At 47.9% G+C, this 21,075-nt stretch overlaps 2 protein-coding genes across 2 annotated transcripts in view; one reads left to right on the forward strand and one right to left on the reverse strand.

The window, feature by feature from the left end:
• Positions 1-242: 242 nt before the first annotated feature.
• On the forward strand, positions 243-14,555 carry WDR45B (WD repeat domain 45B). Its single transcript, XM_058038850.1, has 10 exons — positions 243-403; positions 5,078-5,152; positions 6,844-6,945; positions 7,550-7,637; positions 8,129-8,223; positions 9,366-9,556; positions 11,367-11,452; positions 12,137-12,238; positions 12,731-12,852; positions 13,131-14,555. Exons 1-10 carry the CDS (start codon positions 337-339, stop codon positions 13,235-13,237), a joined length of 1,035 nt encoding a protein of 344 aa, XP_057894833.1. The 5' UTR covers positions 243-336; the 3' UTR covers positions 13,238-14,555.
• A 1,847-nt stretch (positions 14,556-16,402) lies between these two features.
• Positions 16,403-21,075, reverse strand: part of FOXK2 (forkhead box K2) — a 46,651-nt gene continuing 41,978 nt past the window's right edge. The window contains exon 9 of the mRNA XM_058038851.1: positions 16,403-18,628. Within this exon, the coding sequence (XP_057894834.1) occupies positions 18,432-18,628 (197 nt within the window). The 3' untranslated portion in view covers positions 16,403-18,431. The remainder of the gene's footprint in view (positions 18,629-21,075) is intronic.

Genomic DNA, 21,075 nt, shown 5'->3' on the forward strand with positions numbered 1-21,075 from the left:
CGCGGCGCTCGATTATTCGGCGCTCTTCCCGCCGGCGGGTGGATGTGCTCTGCGCTCGGCAGCGGTGCCGGGCAGGCGGAAGCAGCCGCCGGCCTGTCCGCCTCGGCCCGGCGGGACTCGGCCGGACTCGGCTCCGCTCAGCCCGGCTCGGGCGGGTTCGGCTCGGCTCGGCCCGGCCGGGCTCGGTCCGGCTCGGCTCCGGCGGGTTCGCTGGACTGGGCCCGACTCGGGCGGGCGTAACTCGGCCCGGCTCGGTTCGGGCTCCCGCGGCGGGGCTGAGGCGGGCGGGCGCCGCCATGGTGTGAGGGGCGGGGGCGAAGGGGCCGAGCCGGAGCCATGAACCTGCTCCCGGCCAACCCGCACGGTAACGGGCTGCTCTACGCCGGCTTCAACCAGGACCACGGTGAGGCTGCGGGCCCGGGGAGCGGGGTGGTGCCGCGGAGGGGCGGCGGTGCGGAGCCGGGGCCGGGCCGGGCCGGGCCCGGGGCTGCCGCTGCCGTCACTGCGGGGTCCCGCTCGCGGCCCGGGGCTGCCGCTGCCCGGGGGATGCCCGAGGGGCGGCGGCTGCGGGGCTGGAAGGAGCCGGGAGGGCGGCTGGCAGCGGAGGGTTTGGTGGCTCTCCCGTTGTTGCAGCGCTGTGCGGTCGTGTCTGTGCCCAGCGCTTGGGAGAGGTGAATGGGGGGTGGGTGAGCGGAGCAGGAGCAGGCTCAGGCTTGCTGCGCTTGGCTGCTCACCCCGTGTGGCTCCGGCAGGCTCTCACAGCTTCAGGGGCTTCCTTGGGAACTGCTCCCTGTTCAGCCCTTTCTTCCTCAATCTGACTACTCCACATTCAAAATGAGTGGTGTAACTGCTTTCTTCTTTCTTTTTACCTGGTTTGTATTTTAAAAACTGCGGTTAACACTGCTAATCACATTGGCAGGCAAGCACTGATACAACAGCCCCGGTGCATCCTTGGCTTATCTTTTCCCTTTGTTAGAGGGGAAGGCCTTCAGAAACAGGGTGCATGTTCCTCATCCTGCTCTGGCAAGACAAAAATAGCACCAGTCTTATGAGTAAGTGTCGTTTTTGTGGAATAAGGAGTAGAAGTTCATCATTTTGTAACATCCTTTTGCCTTAACAAATAATATTCTTGCTTAAGACACTCTGGCAGCCTCTGTTGCTGTAGACTGCAGCTCGTGTACCTGTTGCTGACGCCATTGAAGTCGTGTGTAAACATGAATTATTCTGTTGATTTTACTCAAAGGTCTCTGATGACATCTTGGCAATAGCACATGAAGGAGGTAATGAGGTGAGAGCACCAGCTCTCTTCCTCCTATCCCACAGATATGAAAAGAATAGAATAGTTTGTTTCTCAGCAGCTCAGCATTTATTTTCATCTTTCATTCAACAGAGATGGAAAAAGATTTTTGAGCATGAGCTTAATTTCAGATCTGTAATGGAGCAGTGATATTTGGTGCTTGGCCTGTAGAGCGGTGTAAGAAGAAAAGTTTCTCTTTTACTGCAAAATGCCTTTAGATCATCATTTTAGTGTAAAATTTGTTTGTTACGAAGGCTCCCTTAATTCCATAGCAATTAATGCAAGACATCCCCCTTCTCCAAATGATATCACATCCAAAGCACCTTAAGGAATCTTAGCAATCATGACTGTATTCACGTCCCATCCACCTCACCTGGCCAGACAATTGAGCGATGACAAAAAAACATGAAGAGAAAACACAACTGGTTCTGTTTGGCAGCTCCTGGAGCTGCTGCTGTTGGGATGATGACGCTGCACTGCAGTAACTCAGTGACCTTTAATGAGTTTAGGGCTCCTGTAAAGTGCTGAAGGGCAGGTGGTGTTTGGCCACCTGAGGGAGAACAGAGGGAGGGAAAGCTCCCTGCTTCCTTCTTGCTCTGCCAGGAATAGAACGTGAGTCACTGGAGTGCTGGAGCTCACAAGTGTGGGTGTCTGCATGTACTGCCACAATAACCTGATTTCTTGGTAATTTAAGACTGGCCGATCCCACAAGGATGGGAGAACAGGAGGAACCATCAGAGAAATCTCTCTGGGGCTGAATCTCCCTGACTGGCAAGGGATAAAGCAGCTGTGGTTGTTCTGCCATGGGCCTCCCTCACTCTGACTTGAGTGATGCTGCTTTATATCAGATGCCTTTGCTACTTTTAGGCTTTAAATTAGAAAGAAACAGTGTAGCACAAGGAAATGGAAGTTGTTAGTTGTTTGAAGTCAGAATATTCTGATTTTATCTTCCTTATTTTGAGACTGTGAGCTCCTGATTTCAGATCCTTTCTTAATGCTTAGAGAAGGACACTGAAGTGCTTTTCAGAAATAAAGAGACAAAACATCATGGCCATTTAGTAAATGGCCATACCTGTAAATCGCTGACAGATTTCTCTTTTGTCACTGTTGCAGCCTAAAGCTGCTTTGGAAACTGAGGTGTGGGTTTGTTTTGGTGTGGAAACCCTTGACTTATGTGTTTACCCTTCTCCAGTGAGCTGGGATGCTTTGTGGGACCCTACAGTGTTGGCAGGGTCCTGTGCTCTTGGCTTTACACAGCATTTCTGGTGGAAAACCACCATGGCACAAACTGTGCTGGACATTGTCACTGCCCTGTGGGACCTCACACCCCAGAGCCTGCAGGTTTCTCTGTGCCCCTTCAGCCTGTGACATCTCCTAAAGGCTGGTCATTCATTTAACCCTTCCTTTTCCTGCAGATTTGGAGGAGCAAAACTCACTCTGCTCTCACTGGCACTGGTGGCAAAAAGCACTTTTACTGTAGGAACAAGCACAACTAGGGGTCAAGGCAATTACTCTGTAATCATTACATTTTTTAAAAAAAGTATCTGAGTTATCTTTTGTCAATGTCTTTTCAGCTCATCTGTCCCTTCTTGAAAAGAGAGGTGCACTTCTTGTGGAAGGAATGAACCTAAGGAAGTGTCCCCTCCTCTGAGCCCCTTCAGCTCTCACATGGAAGGGCTTTGTGATTCCAGTGGAACAGAAATCAGTCAGATGGGAATCACCAAGCTTCAAAGCTGTTCCTATAATTGAAGCAGGAACAGGAATCTTCCTCTGTAGGGTTTTCTTCTCGTTTGACTCAGGGGTTGCCGTGCCTGAGAGCTTCAAATCTCTGTGGGTAGTGATGGACCACATGGGGAATTTCACTGTTACTCACATCCCCACGTTCTGCTGTGCTGTCTGCAGTCAAAAATGTGGATATTCCCAAGGCATTAAAGCAGCCCACGTCTTACTCATGAGGTTGGTCCTGCAGAAAGCTGTAGTGGTGCTGCAGGAAGTGTAAAGTGTGTGTTTGATTGCATCAGGAGTGCTGCATTTGGGTTGTTGGGAGCTTCTGGGATCACCACAACTCAAACCTTACAGCACTTTCTTACTGGGAACAGCTTCAGCATCCCTTCCCTTTGACTTTCCTGGAAATACAGGATGGGAGGAGAAAACTGGTGCTGGAAAATAATTGCATGGATCAGCTGTGACGAGCAGATCAGTTCTGTCCTGCACAGCAGTGCATCAGGGAGAGGGGAAAGTTTGCAGTGCAGTTCTGTCCTGTAGAGCAGTGCTTTATGTACAGGGAAGGTTCCAGTGCAGTTCTGTCCTGTAGAGCAGTGCTTTATGGAGAGGGGAAGGTTCCAGTGCAGTTCTGTCCTGTACAGCAGTGCTTTATGTACCAGGGGAAGGTTCCAGTGCAGTTCTGTCCTGTACAGCAGTGCTTTATGGACAGGGAAGGTTCCAGTGCAGTTCTGTCCTGTACAGCAGTGCTTTATGGACAGGGAAGGTTCCAGTGCAGTTCTGTCCTGTACAGCAGTGCTTTATGGACAGGGAAGGTTCCAGTGCAGTTCTGTCCTGTACAGCAGTGCTTTATGGACAGGGAAGGTTCCAGTGCAGTTTGCTCCCTGGCTGTCCCAGGGCTGGAGATCACTGCAGCTCTTACAGCCAGAATAAATCAATTCTGAGGGGGGAGGAGAGAAAGTCAGCAGGGTTCATATCAAAGCCCATTGCAATATGGTTGCTAATCCTGCTAAAATTATTACATTCACATTATCTGCTTTGTGTGTGTGTTTATCTATGTAAACAAGAACTTTGTGCACTTAATTTATTACAGTAGCTTGGACAGGGTGAGGTTGTACCTGGGAGTTTTTTGGGTTAAACGTTTTTGTGTTTTGTTTTCTTCCCCCACACACCCTGTGATTGTTGGGGTATCAAGTTTGGGGAAGGGCTGTGTTTAGACAGAGCTCCTCAGCTTTTATTTGAGGGGTTCAAATCATTGCAGTACATAAGAATAGAACCAGAGTAACTGGAAGTTATGTTCCAGTACCTCAGAGATCTGTAAGTGGATTTTTGGTACAGTACACACAAATTGTGAGCAGCCAACCTGCCAGTGACAGCAGCTTCTTGGTGACTTGGCATTGTGTGATTTCACAGTGGCATTGCTTTGTACCAGTGCCTGTGTTCACCTTTAGCAGGGCAAGGAGCAGGACAAGGGACTGGCAGCTTAATGGATTCCACCAAAGAAGCACATGCATACTTTTATGTAAAAAAGTACAATTATTTTCCAGAGGTTTTTAATCTGGCTTCTGCTTGTGTCCTGGGTTAGACTTCAGCTATTGGCATATAATCATTGGCATGGTACAGCAGCCAGCTCTTGTTAGCACAGTTGGAAAAGCTGTTTGATGAGCACTGTGCTCTGGAAACATCCACAGCAGAGTTGCAATCATGAGGTGAATTTGGATCTATTAAGAAAGGAGGGAGCTCACTCATAAACATTAAGATGCTGCTTTCCTGTACTCTAGTGCATGGCACAGGATCCAGGTGGGTTGGGAATTGGTTTCCTTTCCTTCTATTGTTTTCTTACCAATACCAAGACATTTCCACCAGGCCAGCATAGAGGACAACTTCTCTGGAAGATTTTCACTTGCCATCACTAACAGAGCCTGTGAGTGCTCTTCAGCTCAAGTGGAACCATGCAATTGTTGGGCAATGCTTTCCTAACCCTCTGGCTCTTGCTTCCTTTTTGAGTGTACCTGGCAAATACTATATATGTGTATATATATGTGCTTTTTACCACAGGATGCTTTGCATGTGGAATGGAAAATGGATTCCGAGTTTATAATGCAGATCCACTCAAAGAAAAAGAGAAACAAGGTAAAACACTCACTTATTACACCATGCTGCTCTGTGTTGGAAGCTCAGCCTTCTCATTTTTTCCTGACTGATTCTTGCTCAGCTTTCACTTTTCCACCCCTGGAAGGCTTTGAACAAAGCCTCAGGAGAGGCAGCTCCTGCTGCTCCCACAGGGACTCTCACTCGTGCCACTGCCTGGTCAAAAGTCTCCCTGCTGTTAATTTGCACAGTTGGCTGATGAGGAATTTGTCTCAGCTTCTGGCAGAGTTGTGTTTGCTGTTGCTCATGTTTGCAGCCTGAGTAGGAGAGGCATTTCCTGGGTGTTCAGGAGCAGGAGGAGTGGCTCCCTGCAGCCATCAGTTGTTCTGTTCTTGTGTGCTGATCTGCATGATCCAGTGTGGCAGTGAGACTCCAGGCTTTTTCCTGGAGATCTCAATGTAACATTTCTCATACTCAAGAGTATTGTCTGCACGAGCACTGAGAGGTCAGACCTCTAATGCTCTAAATATTTACCTTCTATGTATGCTTTTAAAATTTGGGAGGATCTTAATGTGGTAAAGCTGCTCCTGTGTCTTAACAGGAGTCAGTAGATGAGCTGTGTTAACAGTGGAGCTTTTTATCAGAAAGCAAACAAAGCTGAGTCAAAATATGGGAAACTGAAACTGAGCCATGTCATTCTACCCTAAATATAGGAAGTGAGCTGCTAAACAGGTTTCCCAGCACTTTCAGCCTGTGGTGAGAAAAGGGATTTAATAGGAGGAAAAATGTATTTAAACTAGCAATACCTACAAAATCAGGCACATTTTCACTTGCTACCACTGTAAGGATTTTAGTCACTGTTCACATGGCCAAAGCTGATAAACTATTTTCTGTGCTTAACAGTAAATTCTTCCATAAGCAACATGCCTTGGGACTCTCATGTGTGACAGTGTGCTCATAGAGTCAGGGTTAGACTGAAATCCTGTAGAGTTCCTTGTCAAAACTCTCCCTGCCAGTAGCTCTGGATGGAGATGCTTCCAGAACTCCTGTGGTGAGAAGTTCCTTATGAGTCAGATTGCTTTCCCTGTGGATCCTGAGAGCTCTCACTGAGCTGGCTGTGTAGGCACACAGAGATCCTGTTCATTGTTCCTGTGGGTTTAAATCTGCCCAAGACACTCCCAGCTGGAGCTTGTTCATTTGATTTTCTCTGTAACCCAGCATGAAACCAAATCTTGCTGCAGCCCCAGCTTGTCTGTCTTACATCCAGGAGTTCCAAGAAATTCCCATCCAGGCAATGACTCAGTGCTCTAACACAGATTCAGAACACATTGCACATTCCTGAATTGTTTCAGGTTATCCCTTGTAAATACTGCAGAGCTTTCTGTCACAGTGATAACACCTCAGTGATAGCAGAGTGTGCTGTCCTGCTTTAGTGGAGTCAGGAGGAGGATCTGGTGCAGAAAGTTGTTCAAGTACAACTGTTCAGGAAGGAAACACAGCACTCAGAAGTGCTGTTGAAGAAACCACAAGGGCTTGTATGAAATCCAGGGCTTTACTGCTCCAGTATGAAGAACTTTCAAGGAATCCACATTCTCTGGTTTTTAAGGGCAGCTCTTCTTCTCAGGTGCCTGAGAAATGTGCTGGATAACACAAGCTTTTCTTGCAACAGTGGTAAAAATCAGATGGCAATTTAACCAGTTCTGACACTTTCAAATGAAATATTTGTCTTGCAGAGTTTCTAGAAGGTGGTGTTGGCCATGTGGAGATGTTGTTTCGTTGCAACTATTTAGCACTAGTAGGTGGAGGAAAGAAGCCCAAGTACCCACCCAACAAAGGTGAGCTGGAGGGGTGCACCCTGCAGAGGCCAGAGAGCTCCCAGAGGGCTGCACCCTGCAGAGGCCCCCCTGCCCTGTGTGACACTGCTGACAGCTCCCACAGCAGGGCCCTGAGCTGCTGTCCTGAGGGTCAGGTGAAGGGGATGCTGCTGCAGGTTTCAGTCACCGTGGTGCAGTGAGTTGCAGCACTGCTGGTGCAGTGTTGACAGGCTGCTGCCTGCAGGGACTGCTCTCCATCCAGGGCCTGCTGACCTCAGTGAGCTCTGCAAGGAGCAGGAAGCTCCCTGCCTGGCAAGCTTTGTAGGAAAATGCACTACTTTTTTCAACTACTGCATTAGTTCTTTCATAACCCTCAGAGCAAACAAAAAAAAAGCTGTTTTTCCTTAGAATGATATGTGGTTTTTGTCAGGAGTTGACCAGCTCCTGCCTGCACAAGTTACAGTGTGAGTGAGGGGGTGCCTCAATGCCTTTGGTTAGCAGGATGCCTGTCTGCAGCTGCTTACCCATTGGGTGAACCTCTTGATCAGACTGCAAGTTGTTATAAGGGAGCTGTAGATCTTTGAACATGCCTTGATGGTCTGATGCAATCTCTGCCCTGTTGCAGTCATGATCTGGGATGACCTGAAGAAGAAGACTGTCATTGAGATAGAGTTTTCCACAGAAGTCAAAGCAGTGAAGCTGCGAAGAGACAGGTGGGTACAGCAGAGGGTCCAGCTTGGCTCTGTGCTCCCTCTCACTTCCAGCTGCTTGTACAAAGAAAAGATCCTGCTGTAAAACCAGCAGGTGAAACTGGGGCTGGGCTATTAGGTGTAAACAGGCCACAGTTTAATGTACTGCTCTGTGAAGCTTTGGTGAAAAACTACAAGACTTCCTGATCCCCTAATGCAGGGAAATGCTCTCCTGTGGCTCCTGCTGGTTTTCTAGGTATGGAGGGGAGTGAAGAAAATTCCAGCAGATCCCTGGAGCAAGAGCAGCTGTGAACAGCTGGAGTCTGTGTGTGCGTGGGTGGAGGGGCTGGATAAAAGTGCTTTGCAGGCTTATCATTGCAAGGCTGGGAGTCTCTTGTGGGGGAGGGCAGGAGGAATGTGGCTGTTCAATCAGCTGAAAGTCTTTGCAGGTCTGAATAAATGTTTGTGTCCCTGTTTTATCCACCCAAGTCACGGGAACTTCTGCTCTGTTTCAGAATTGTGGTTGTCTTGGACTCGATGATTAAAGTTTTCACCTTCACACACAATCCCCACCAGCTGCACGTCTTTGAAACCTGCTACAACCCTAAAGGTTGGTTGTACACGTGGGCTGGGGAATGGAAGCAAGTTTATTGTGTTCCTGACGTGCCATTTATCTTCAGCTGCCTCAGCCAGTTCTTTAGAAGTTATTAAACACTTACTGCACTGCAGTCGTGTCCTTTGGAGATGCTTTTGTGTTTATAGAATGGTTATTAGAATTTATAAATACTTGGCCCAGAAAAGCTGTTTCCTGTGCTCGTGTTATAGATGTGATTTCTGAAGAGCTTTCTTCTGTAAAGAACCTGTATTTTTAGTGGAAGGTTAATTATAAACACAAATTCCAGTAAAGTGCATAATTTCTCTTTCCTAATAGAGCTGGAGGTGTTGACCAAACCCTTCTCTCCTGGTAAAAAGAGCAAATGATAACTGTTGAGCAAATAACAAGGAGCAAACTGATACTGTTCTTTCTAAATAGCAAGGCCTGGCTGTGGCTGTTGTGGATCCATTGTACAGGATTGGAATCCCCATCTCTGAGGGTTTTCCTGCCTTCCTGCAGCAAACTTGGAATTGCTGCCAGGGAGTCCCAGCCTGGATGCAGCTCCAGCAGCCTGACTGACTGACAGGCAGGGCATGCAGGAGGAGGTTTTTTCTTGCACTGAGGTTTCAGGAATTCACTTGGCACCCACAGAACACCTGGGATTGGTGTGATTTACCTTAAATGGGCCACAAAACATTACAAAGAGAAAGGTGCCAGTGGTGTAAGAACCAAGTTCAAACACAAATTAATCATAGTTTCACTGGTGGAGCAGAAGCTCAGATGTCATCCCTGATAAACTCTTACACTTTCTGAGCTGCTAAGGAGACCTTTTAACTTCTTAAAATAGCTGTGATGTAATGGACTGACTGGGCTGATTTGCAAAACCACCCAGATTCTGGATAACCACAGCTGGATTACATTGAAATAAACTGAAATAAACTCCAGATGAGAGCAAGTTTAAATAATGCTGCTCCTCTGCTTAACTGTGCTCTGCACTCATGGACAGGTGATGTTTTGGGACCAGCAGTTAATGTCATGGCTCTAGCCATTAAAATGAGATTCTGATTTACTTAGAATTGTATTTTAGAAACTTACATTTGAAAAGTTGATTAGGATATGGAAATGATCCAATTGTTTGTTTTTGTTTTGTCTTTCAGGTCTCTGTGTCCTTTGTCCCAATAGTAATAACTCTCTCCTTGCATTTCCTGGAACACACACTGGCCACGTGCAGATCGTGGATCTGGCTAACACAGAGAAGCCTCCTGTGGACATCCCAGCTCATGAAGGAGTCTTGAGCTGTATTGCTTTAAACCTGCAGGGAACAAGAATTGCAACAGCATCAGAAAAAGTAAGAATGATGTCCCCTGCCTCTGACTTACTGTGTGTTCTAGTGTAGTGAGATAAAATAGCAAGTCACATCCTTTGGAGGAGAGACAGAGAAATACCTGCTGGGAAAATCTGCCACTGAACTGTGCACTCTCAGTCCTTCTTATGTTCCCTGCTCCTCTGGGATGCCCAAGCAGCCAGCAGCCAAGGGCTGTGCCTGAGGTGGTTTTGTTTTAGCTGGCTGTAGCAGTGATTCTTCAGTGACATTTAAACACAACTTAGCCCGAGTAGTTCATGTCTTTGATGTGTTCTTCAAGAGGTACTGTTAATTTTTTTAAAAAAGCATGTGGAGGGGAGAGCTTATTTGCATTCTTCACCTTTATTATTTTCTGCTTAAATTCACTCCAGACCCAGTGGCTAAAGAAATACTTGTAAATAGTTCAGTTGTAGTGGTAGGCTCTGTTCTGCTCTGGCTTAGCCCCTGTTACAGAGCAGGACAGGGTGGGCTGCCCCTCACACAGGAGGGGCCACGTGTTCCACGGGGATGGAGAGACAGGACTCTGAGAGGAACATGAAGTTAGGGTGCAGTGCAGATCCCCTGTGCTGGGCTGGGGCACAGAGGCAAACATCACAGAGCTGTCTTCTCCCTGGGAGCCACAGAGAGCTGCCAGGACATTTGTCTCCCCAGGGAATGTCAGGCAGATGGACCCATCTCCCTGAGCAGAGCTTTTGCTGCCTTCTTCCACTCAGCTGAAATCAGTTTCTTAAGGACAAGCCAAATTAATCCAAGGAGTCTCTTTTTCACATAGTTTCTACTGCCCAGCCTGTCACTCAAAGAGTTTAAAAAAAGAAAATGTATCCCAAGTCTCTCTCAAGCTTAATGATTGCCTGTCTCCTAAACAGAGTTCTAAAAGCTGCCAACTCCATTGCTAAATTGAGCCATTATCTGCTGCATTTGTATTAAACATTCCTTGTTTTGCATAGAGAAGAAGTTCAAGCAGCTTTTATTTTCCAACTGAACCAGGAGTCTGAGCCCTGTCAGCAAACATCTCAAGCCTGTCCCTGAAATCAAAACTAGGCTATATTTACCAAGTCTTTCTCTGCTGGGTGGTTATTTCCTGGTGTGTGACTGGAGGGCTGCCTCTGCTGACCAGGTGTGTCACAGGAGCTGCAGGTGGTGATGCACAGCCTTCCTTCATCAGAGGAAAGCAGCACTGATTTGTTGATCACTTTATTTGAGACACCCTGGCTCATTCTGCAGCTCTGCTCTCAGGCTGGGTGGCTCCAGCTGAAGGAGTTTCCCAGTGCAGAGTTCTGTCACCTGACTGGGTGGTGCTCACATTTGGATCAATGCAGATGGAGTGTGTGGTAACTGATTCTTCTGACTTATGTCAGCTGAAGCAGTTTTAAGACAAGACCAGCCACAGCTTGGTTATGCTTAGTGGGAAAGAATTCCTCAGCAGCAATGAAAAATGCAGTGGTACTGAGGGAGCATGGCAGAAGGGAGCCACAGGTCCTGGGCACACTCTGCACCAGCCAGGGTCTGCAAATCAGGGCCAGGGCTGCAGCAGTGCCTTGGAACTGAACGGAGAGACTTCCTGAGTCACCAAGTGACAAGATTGTACCCTGAGGCATTGTAACATTGTGGTGCTGGTGTGTGGGGAAACTAGTGTTTGTTCTTCCCCAAAATAAAGAGGTTTGCAAATCTACCAAGAAGAAAACCCCAGCAGTGTGTGCAGGGCCTTGCTGTTCAGATAAAATTTTAGGATGCATTCACAGATGTAAAGACAGTCTTGTGCCTTTCCTAATGCAATGCTTGATTCCTTTCCAAGGGGACCCTCATAAGAATATTTGATACTTCATCAGGGCATTTAATCCAGGAGCTACGTCGAGGATCACAAGCAGCCAACATATACTGGTATGTTCAGCTGTGCCAGCTGTGGGTGTGGCTGTGCTCAGCCAGCACAGGATGGCTCTGCTACCCTGGCTGCCTCTGCACCTCCCTCTGGGCTCACTGCTGGGAGCCCTGTGAGGCCTGCACAGGCTGCAGGAGCAGGGACAGAGCTGGGGCTGTGCCAGGCTGACTCTGCTCAGCCCAGGTGGGAACTGGGGGATGCTGAAGTTCCCACTGACACCAGGGAGTGCCCTGAGGCACTGGAACACTGCTCAGGGGGACTGGGGTGAGCCTGGGGACAAGGGGAACTATCAGGGAGCACCCAGGGCCCAGGTGTGACTGTCCCAGGAGCAGGGAAGCCCTCTGCCCATTCCCCAGGAATCTCCCATTCCCGTGCTGAGCCCCACTGTGGGGCAGCAGCTGCACCCAGAGCCCAGCCCTCAGAGCAGAGCTGGTGCATTTCCTTGCAGCAGTGTCACAGTGACCCACACAAGGTGTCCATGGCAGGGCTGCTGCTGCTGCCACTGCAGGGCCTGTTCTGGAGCTGCTCATCCCAAAGCAGCCCTGGCTCAGGGCAGCCCCTGCTCCTCCTGAGCTGCTGTTACCACCCCCCCTGCCAGGCTGGCACAGCAGCACTGTCTGTGCCAGGGCTCTGGGTCTGTCCCAGCAGAAATCCTGCAGCTGTCTGTCTGTCTGTGTTCTGTGCAGTATTAACTTCAACCAGGATGCTTCCCTCATCTGCGTCTCCAGTGACCATGGCACAGTCCACATTTTTGCTGCAGAAGACCCCAAGAGAAATAAGCAGTCAAGGTAGGGATGGAGCCATTCTGGGGGTGGGGGGGTACTTAAGCTTTGAATTGCATGTAAAACACTGGCCCTGTCACTCAGGAGCAAAATCTCCACACTGCTGAAGGTGGAAAAATTTATCTGCTGAGCAGGCATGAAGCTGCAGATTCAGTAATCTCTGGTAATTGCCAAGTTCCTGCTGTCCCTTGCAGGGCTGTAGCATTTCAATAGAGGCTCAGTGCAGGTTTTAGTGGACCTTAGGATGAACATACATTGTGGAATCCTTGCTGTACTAAAAATCTAAAAACCTTCTGGCAGTTTTTGCAGTCACTTAAAGCCAGCAAGGTAGCTGTAGTGTCTCCCTCCCTGTGAGGGGAAATTACTCAGGTTATCTGATTCAGTAAAAAAATCAAGTGAAACCTTCACCTTGTTCAATCACTCCAGCAGCTCTGAATCCACCCTAGTCAACACCCTACCAACCTATTAATGCCTTTTTCTTTTTGTTTTCTCTTTCAGTTTGGCCTCTGCCACCTTTCTCCCCAAATACTTCAGTTCCAAATGGAGTTTTTCCAAATTCCAGGTTCCCTCGGGCTCTCCGTGCATTTGTGCCTTTGGAACAGAGCCAAATGCTGTCATAGGTGAGTGCTGGAGGCATCCCCAGGGTCTGCCTTTGATCTGTGCTGCCTTAGAGGGAGGGAATGCTCTGCTGAGAGAGGGCTGTGTCCCTGTCATCCAAGAGCTCTGGCTGCTCCCACTGCCCACAGAGGCTGGCATGGGGCTGGCACAGCACGGGGCTGGCAGGGCTGGTGTCCCATGGATCCCTCCAGAACCTCTGTGAGTCTGAAGGGCAGCTGATGCTGGAGCAAAGCACAGCACCCCTGGCACAGCCCCCTGACCCTGCCTGTTTGTGTTGCAGCAATATGTGCAGATGGCAGCTACTACAAGTTCTTATTCAACCAAAAAGGGGAATGCTCAAGGGATGTGTACGCTCAGTTCCTAGAAATGACAGACGACAAGCTCTGACTGAGGGAGGGGAGTGCCCGGCTCACAGCACTGCCTCGGCCACCCGGCCTTTGAGGGACAGATCTGAGTGTCCAGCACTGAGCCAGAGGTTCAGCACAGCTCATGGAGAAGCCTGGCTCAACATGATCACAAGCAGCTCTGAAGTAGTGGACTACATTTGTTTGTTCTCATTTCTGCAAGTATTCATCATGAAAATAAATCTCTTTGGGTTACTGTCACCAACTCAAGTTATCAAGATGTGGCTTTCAACAAGCTTGTGCCTATTGGGTTTCTCTTTAGTCTAAACTGTGACATGACTGTAGCTCCAACAAGAGTGCCTGCCACAGGGAGAGCTCTGCAGGGGCTGTCCACACCTTCAGCTGGCTTTAGGAAAAGGGATGTGAAACTAGAAGATTTTAGGCTTTGCTTTACTTCCACTGCATGGCTGGGAGCGGGGAACACTGGGTCATGCTTTCTCCTCCCTCCCCTGGCACAGCTGAGGGAACAGAGGTGACAAGTATGGAACAAGGGACACCTATAGATCAAGTCCTGCTTGTCCTCTGACCTGGTGCCCAGGGCTGGGGGGTGGTGGTCCTGTGGCCCTGCCAGTGCTGCTTCAGGTGAGGGATCAGCATTGCTTGTCCAAGGTGCCCAACTCCGTGAGGCAGCTGGAGGCACCTTTGGGCAAGGGCTGCCCCAGCTCCCCTCTCCTGTGTCAGCAGCCAGGGCTGCTGTGGTTGTAGAGCTGATTCCTTCCATGATCCAACAGTCAGCACTGCTGTGACAGCTGTCAAACTGCTGCAGCTGGGAGGCTGGAGAGGCCATGGCCAGCTCAAGAACTGAACAAGGTGGCAGGAAGTTCCATGTCCGCAATGGCTTTAAACTTGCAAACTTGTCTTTTCTTTTTCCCTTTGAGCTGTCGCATACTCTTGCTGCTGGCCCAGGGACAGGTAGGTTAGACTGAACACAGACTTGTACACTCTTCCCCAAAAGTTGTTTCCCTATTTCCTGCTGACCTAAGGCACAAGCTCCTAACCCAGAACCTGAGACAGCCCCAAGTTTGGCATCTGTGGCACTGAACCCTGGGGCAGGGAGCCCTTGCTCTTCTCAAAGCTAATTTCACAGATGCTTCAGCCCTGACACTCTGTGACTTCAGTTGCAAACTCTAACTTTGACAAATCCCTTTTAGTGTCATGTAACCTACTAAGGACTAACTCACCATGTTGATGTCAAGGTTGCATGTTGCTTTTATGCGTATTTAACCACAGGAATTGTTTTGCACACTTATTTGTAATATGTTATTTCTTTTAAATAAAAGTGACTAACTTTGCTGTATTCACTGATGGTCACAGCCATGGTTTCCATTGCTCCAGGCTGGGGGATAAACATGTGAGTCAATAGTGGTGGCTGGTGAAGGACAGGAGCTCAATCTGCTGCATGAGGAGGGGACAGGAGCACGTGAGCCACTGCCTGGGCCATGCACCTTGCTGTCTGTCCCAAAACAAGCCCAACTTCCCAGTGCAAACCAGTTCTTGTTTAGCACTTACCTCACCCAGCAGAAGGACCTGGAGCTGTCCTCTCCTGGAGAAGGATGTGATGGGAGGTGCTGCAGATGGAAATCCTCTCCTGTGCCAGTGGAGCTGCTCCTGATCCCAGCACCAGGAAACTCCTGAACTCCCCCAGCCAGCCCTGCCCCTGCTCCCACAGCTCTGCTGGGCCTCAGCTGACCCCCTGTCCCTGTTATCCTAGAGCTGACAAGAGATTATGAACACATTTCTGGGGAAGATTTAAACTCTTTTCCCTAAACCTCTGCTCCAACGTGGCAGCAGGAATGAAAACAACACCTGTGCAGGCAGCCAGCAGTGCTGCAGTAACCCTGAGTGCCCTGACACACCTCAGCTGTCCTGTGCTACCTGCAAATGGATGTGATCAGGTGCAGCTGTTCCACAGGGATCAAATCCAGCACAGCATTGAGTCTTCCCAGCTGCTGCTGCCTCCAGGCTGCTCTGCCAGTGCTTCACTGCTTGGCTCCTGTGGATGGATGTACCCAGAGTCTGCACAGCTCTACAATAATGGAACAGTGCTCAGTCAGTCCTGGTGGGAAAAGGAATGGGGGCACTGATAGACTGGTGGTGCCTCATGGCCACAGGATCAGCCCCAGGCACCAGGAGGGCAGAGAGCTCCCACAGGCAGAGCAAACCACGACTGGAACACAAAGTATTGCAGCAGCATCTGCTCCTGAAGCACAGGGATGCACAGGGATCAGCAGCTCCTTTTGTATGCAACAGTAACTCAACGCCTTCTCTCTCCCCATTTTGCCATCTCTCCACAGTACCTGTGTCACAGTTCAGAATCCTGACAGGAAAACTAATGAGTCAGTGCACTAAATTCTGCAGCAATTCCAGGTATCTGCCAGCAGGAACTGTGGAACATGAGGATTGCTTTCAGAACCTTTAGGTAGTCACAAAAAGGAGAAAATACAGAATTAATCAGTGCAGTTGGAGATGTGAGACACGACCAGTTCTTACAGACACAGCAGCCACAAAATGCCACCAGGCTGGGGCTGGGTCACACTGCTCTGCCTGCCCTGGGGCACAGTAACAATTACAGCACTTCACTGCCTCCATGGTCAGCTGTGCTCTTCTTCTTCTTCTTCTTCCCCAAGGACTGTGTTTATTCAGACCATTCAGACCCTGCTTTCTGTTCGAGGAACAGGCTCTGCCCATTCGGCTCCAAACACCAAACCCAGCAGTTCCACATCCATCCAAGGCTTGGGGAGTTGGGTTTCTCCCCAACTCTTGAAAGCATTGCCATGAAAACCTGACCCAGCTTCCAGCAGAGTTTTCCTGGTCCTTGAAAGCATTTCCCAGCTTCTGAGAAACAGAGACTGTAACCAGTGCAGGCAAAGGGGATCGAACACCAAACCCACATTCACAACAGAGATTCCAGAAAGTGACATCTCCTAAATTTTACTTACAGAAATAATGATCCATGTAGGGCAGACACGTTGCTGTGCCCTCCTGTGCCCCAAGCACTGGCAGGGTCCTGCCCCAGGCCCCTCCCTGCCCGTGGCTTGGCTGGAAGGGGCACCTTGGCCTGGGGGGCTGGCACAGAAACTGCATTAACACCAAATATACACTGATATTCCAAACACACTTGTTGAGTAATTTCAACTTAGTTAATTTGCTGAATAAAATTTAATTTTATTTAAAAAAATCTTATACACTATTATTCACCTAGCCCTAGTTGTGAACAGATTCTCACTTCTGAAAATAAACCACATTCTAGTCAATTCATTCAACACCAAATTAAATTACTAGTACTGGATTTTTTTTTCTTAAAAAAAGTATGTTAAAACTTTACTTTTTTTTATTTTTAAAACCTCTAAAGAAAACGTTGCAATTGTACAGAAATGCTTCTTTTCAGGTTATGCCTTTTTTTAAATGCCTGTTATAAATCCAGCTTGTGTAGAGTTTTTTTTTCATAGTTTTTTAATGTATTATCTGCAGAGACATTGTAACAGTTCCATTGTGTGGATGAACACAAAACTTGTACACATTTCTCATATTTGGTCTTTAGGTAAATAGTTTCCAAAAGCTGCCTAAAATAACCACTCCAAACTGTTCAGTCCATCATGAAAATACAGTTTTTCCTTTCGGAGCAGGAAAGGAAATATAAATAATGCATCTTTATTACAGAACAGGACAAAAACCAGATTCCGATGGAGCCGGCTCGGGCTCCCACTCACCTGGCTGCAGGAGGAAATAAGACGTTGTGTGAGTTGAAGACTGAACAGCAGCCTTGTTTCAATTGAATTTTGAAATGTAAAGTGGAATCTATTACCACATTAAAGTGAGAAATTACCGATACATTTTAAAATGTTCAACTGCAGAACACACACTTAAAAAAAAAAAAAAATTATTACCATAATCTGGTAGCCACTGTTAGAAAACCACAACAGCTACTGGTCATGGAGACCCCGAGGTCAGTGTCTGACATCAAAGTGTTACAGAGAAACGGGGCAGATTAATTTCTACTGAAGGGTGCTTAAGCTTAAAAATATCGAATATACCTCTGACAAGATAATTTTACTCTTTTTAGAAGGACTCGTGATAAAGAATTTTATCTTTCTAAATGAAGAACAGTCTGTTATCTTAAACATACACAATATTAAGCGAGACTCTTGTTTTACTTTAGACTGGAAAAATATGCCAGGGACAGTCAAAGTCAACACAAAGTAACAAACAGCAAAAGGTAGCAGAGAGAGAAACAGGTAAGTGCAGCTCTGGTCAAATCCATAGCAGTTCTTTACGTCAGTTAACGGCTCATTTACATCAGAGTTTCTAATCAGTTACATGCAAGCCCAAAGAAGCGTTTGATCACTACACATGGTAATAAAATTTGATTAAATTTATCAGGCAACTGCTAAAATATGAAAATTTGCAGATGTAATAAAGTAGCTTTATCTGAACTTGAACAGGACAGACAAAAGTAAATCATTCCGTTGGTTAAAAAAACCCTACATTCAGTTTTTTACCAAACAAAATTTCACATGAAAAGTAGTTGTGTGATTCCAAAGTTTCCGGAGTAGAAATGGAGCGATTTGAAATGTCAAAGACCCCATCGTTTTGCAAAGAAATGAAAATACACCTCAAAAATTTCTAATTCCACGTGTGAACAACAAAATACTGCATATCTATCAACAACTGCATGGGTGGGTGGTTCGGAAAGGCTTTAGCTGCCACGGTGTCGGAATGGCTCCTGCCTCTGTTCCCTTTAGGAATTTACAATCGTTTGAAACCAGTCACACTAAGCGCTATCATGCTGCCGTTACACTGAGATCCTCAGTCCTGGGAAAAATCTGACAGATCCTGTTCAAGCTGCAGCCCTCCCAGCACACACAGTCCGTGGGCAGGAGGGGCGGGGGCACAGCCTCTACAACAACATGGTTCTGCAGTTTGACTTGAAATTACCAAGTTTTAAGGCCACCTGTGTTGGGTTTTGTTTCAGTGCTGAAAGTTGAAGTCTGATTCACAGGGCCCCTTTCCCCACTGCGTGAGAACATGTTCCAACATTTTAGGTGTTAGATTTAAGTGTCTCCTTTTGGCACCACGGAGTTTGTTTTTGTTGGTTTTTTGTGTTTTTTTTTTCTTTTTCTTTGTGTTTTTTTTTTTTTTTTTTTTTTAAAAAAAAAAGGAAAACTCCCCTAAAGTTTCTAGTTCTGGCTGCCTTTGTCACTCACTGCCACGGGTGGGGTGTCCACGTTCACAGCTATGACTATGCTCTCTCCATCCTCTGTTTTGATCCGTTTCAGTTCCTGCTGTTCTGCCTGGTCTCCGTTCTGGCGCTTGGTGGGGAGCGAGGCCGATGCGGACGCGTGGGTCGCCAACATGTGCAAAGGACTTGCAGCAGCTGCAAAAAGCAGAACACAAATTCAGCACCCTGATCCTTGTCAAATCACACACACAATACTCAGTTAGCGAATTTTATTGTACAATAAGAAAATGAGTTTCTTATGGACCCCAGAGCTGACTCACAAGGAGCACTCAATGCTGCCAGGCTGCTCTGCTGAGAGCAGGATCTGAAAGCACCTGGAAACTTTAGAAAGAAACTTTACTACACATGGAAAATGGAATTTGCTCTGCATTTCTTTCTTCTCAGATGGCACATTCTTTCACCAATCACACAAATGTGTGTGTGAACACAGCTGTGTGTGTCACACAGACAAACACAAATCTGTCTTTCTATAGGCCCTCACTGTTTCTATAGGCCCTCATTTCTATAAAGCTCTCACTTTAGATGCTTTGCCTGAGAATTTCCTGGTTTCTTGCTGCTTTGGGAGTTACTGTAATAAGAGCCCAGGACCTGGAGCACACCTCACTGCACACCCATCACACACAGACAGCAGTGGGAAGCTACAACTTTACTCTGTGTGCAGCCATAGTCCCTGCATACCCTGCACCCTGCCTAAAATAACCACTCCAAACTGTTCAGTCCATCATGAAAATACAGTTTTTCCTTGGCTGCCATGTCAGGGAATGTGTGGGAATCAGCTGAGTTTTCAGAATCCAGGAAAAAAGAGAAAAAGAACTATTCCTTACTTTTAAAAATAGCTTTTCAGTGTATTTCACATGGCTCTCAGCTCTATTCACACATCCCCTCTGACACACAAAGTGCACCTCAAGTCTGACTGTGATGCTTTTGCTGCTCTTAAGCTGGAAGTGAAGTGGCAGCAGCCAGAACACTGACCTATAAATGTCAGTGATGGCAAAGGAGGAAAAAGGAAATGAAGGAGATAATTCACTCCATTAGAAAGACTTGTGAGCAGAAATGCAGGTAATGAATTGATGTAAGACAACCCTAAAAGTATTTCTGTAAACATGTGACAAATATCACTATCAGATAATGCATAAAGCAGAACTGTCAGAACCAGCTGTGAGGATCTGCACGTGCTGGGAGCAAGAGGGATGTGGGGAATGATGACAAAGCACTGCTGCCCACCCAGCCTGCCAAGGCCCACAGGGGAATGATGGATTCAGACATGAACCACCTCAAAACCTTCCAGAATTTTGGTCTTTTCAGTACAGGTTCAATAAAATCATAATAAAAAGTAACAGTTCAAAGAGCCAACCCACAAGCAAGTTCTGGTTTTCCTGTTGGTGGCTTCCAACAAACCACCTGGAAGGAGGCACCATTTGAACAGCTCTGATTTACAGGAGCTTCTTTTAAAACTTGTTTTTATCCTGGGTTAACAAGGAGAGAGGAAGAGGTGTCACCACGAGGAGAGGAGAGGAGAGGAGAGGAGAGGAGAGGAGAGGAGAGGAGAGGAGAGGAGAGGAGAGGAGAGGAGAGGAGAGGAGAGGAGAGGAGAGGAGAGGAGAGGAGAGGAGAGGAGAGGAGAGGAGAGGAGAGGAGAGGAGAGGAGAGGAGAGGAGAGGAGAGGAGAGGAGAGGAGAGGAGAGGAGAGGAGAGGAGAGGAGAGGAGAGGAGAGGAGAGGAGAGGAGAGGAGAGGAGAGGAGAGGAGAGGAGAGGAGAGGAGAGGAGAGGAGAGGAGAGGAGAGGAGAGGAGAGGAGAGGAGAGGAGAGGAGAGGAGAGGAGAGGAGAGGAGAGGAGAGGAGAGGAGAGGAGAGGAGAGGAGAGGAGAGGAGAGGAGAGGAGAGGAGAGGAGAGGAGAGGAGAGGAGAGGAGAGGAGAGGAGAGGAGAGGAGAGGAGAGGAGAGGAGAGGAGAGGAGAGGAGAGGAGAGGAGAGGAGAGGAGAGGAGAGGAGAGGAGAGGAGAGGAGAAAGAGAGGAGAAAGAGAGGGAGAAAGAGAGGGAGAAAGAGAGGGAGAAAGAGAGGGAGAAAGAGAGGGAGAAAGAGAGGGAGAAAGAGAGGGAGAAAGAGAGGGAGAAAGAGAGGGAGAAAGAGAGGGAGAAAGAGAGGGAGAAAGAGAGGGAGAAAGAGAGGGAGAAAGAGAGGGAGAAAGAGAGGGAGAAAGAGAGGGAGAAAGAGAGGGAGAAAGAGAGGGAGAAAGAGAGGGAGAAAGAGAGGGAGAAAGAGAGGGAGAAAGAGAGGGAGAAAGAGAGGGAGAAAGAGAGGGAGAAAGAGAGGGAGAAAGAGAGGGAGAAAGAGAGGGAGAAAGAGAGGGAGAAAGAGAGGGAGAAAGAGAGGGAGAAAGAGAGGGAGAAAGAGAGGGAGAAAGAGAGGGAGAAAGAGAGGGAGAAAGAGAGGGAGAAAGAGAGGGAGAAAGAGAGGGAGAAAGAGAGGGAGAAAGAGAGGGAGAAAGAGAGGGAGAAAGAGAGGGAGAAAGAGAGGGAGAAAGAGAGGGAGAAAGAGAGGGAGAAAGAGAGGGAGAAAGAGAGGGAGAAAGAGAGGGA

The sequence above is a fragment of the Melospiza georgiana genome, chromosome 21, assembly GCF_028018845.1.
Source record: "Melospiza georgiana isolate bMelGeo1 chromosome 21, bMelGeo1.pri, whole genome shotgun sequence".
Lineage (NCBI taxonomy): Eukaryota > Metazoa > Chordata > Aves > Passeriformes > Passerellidae > Melospiza > Melospiza georgiana.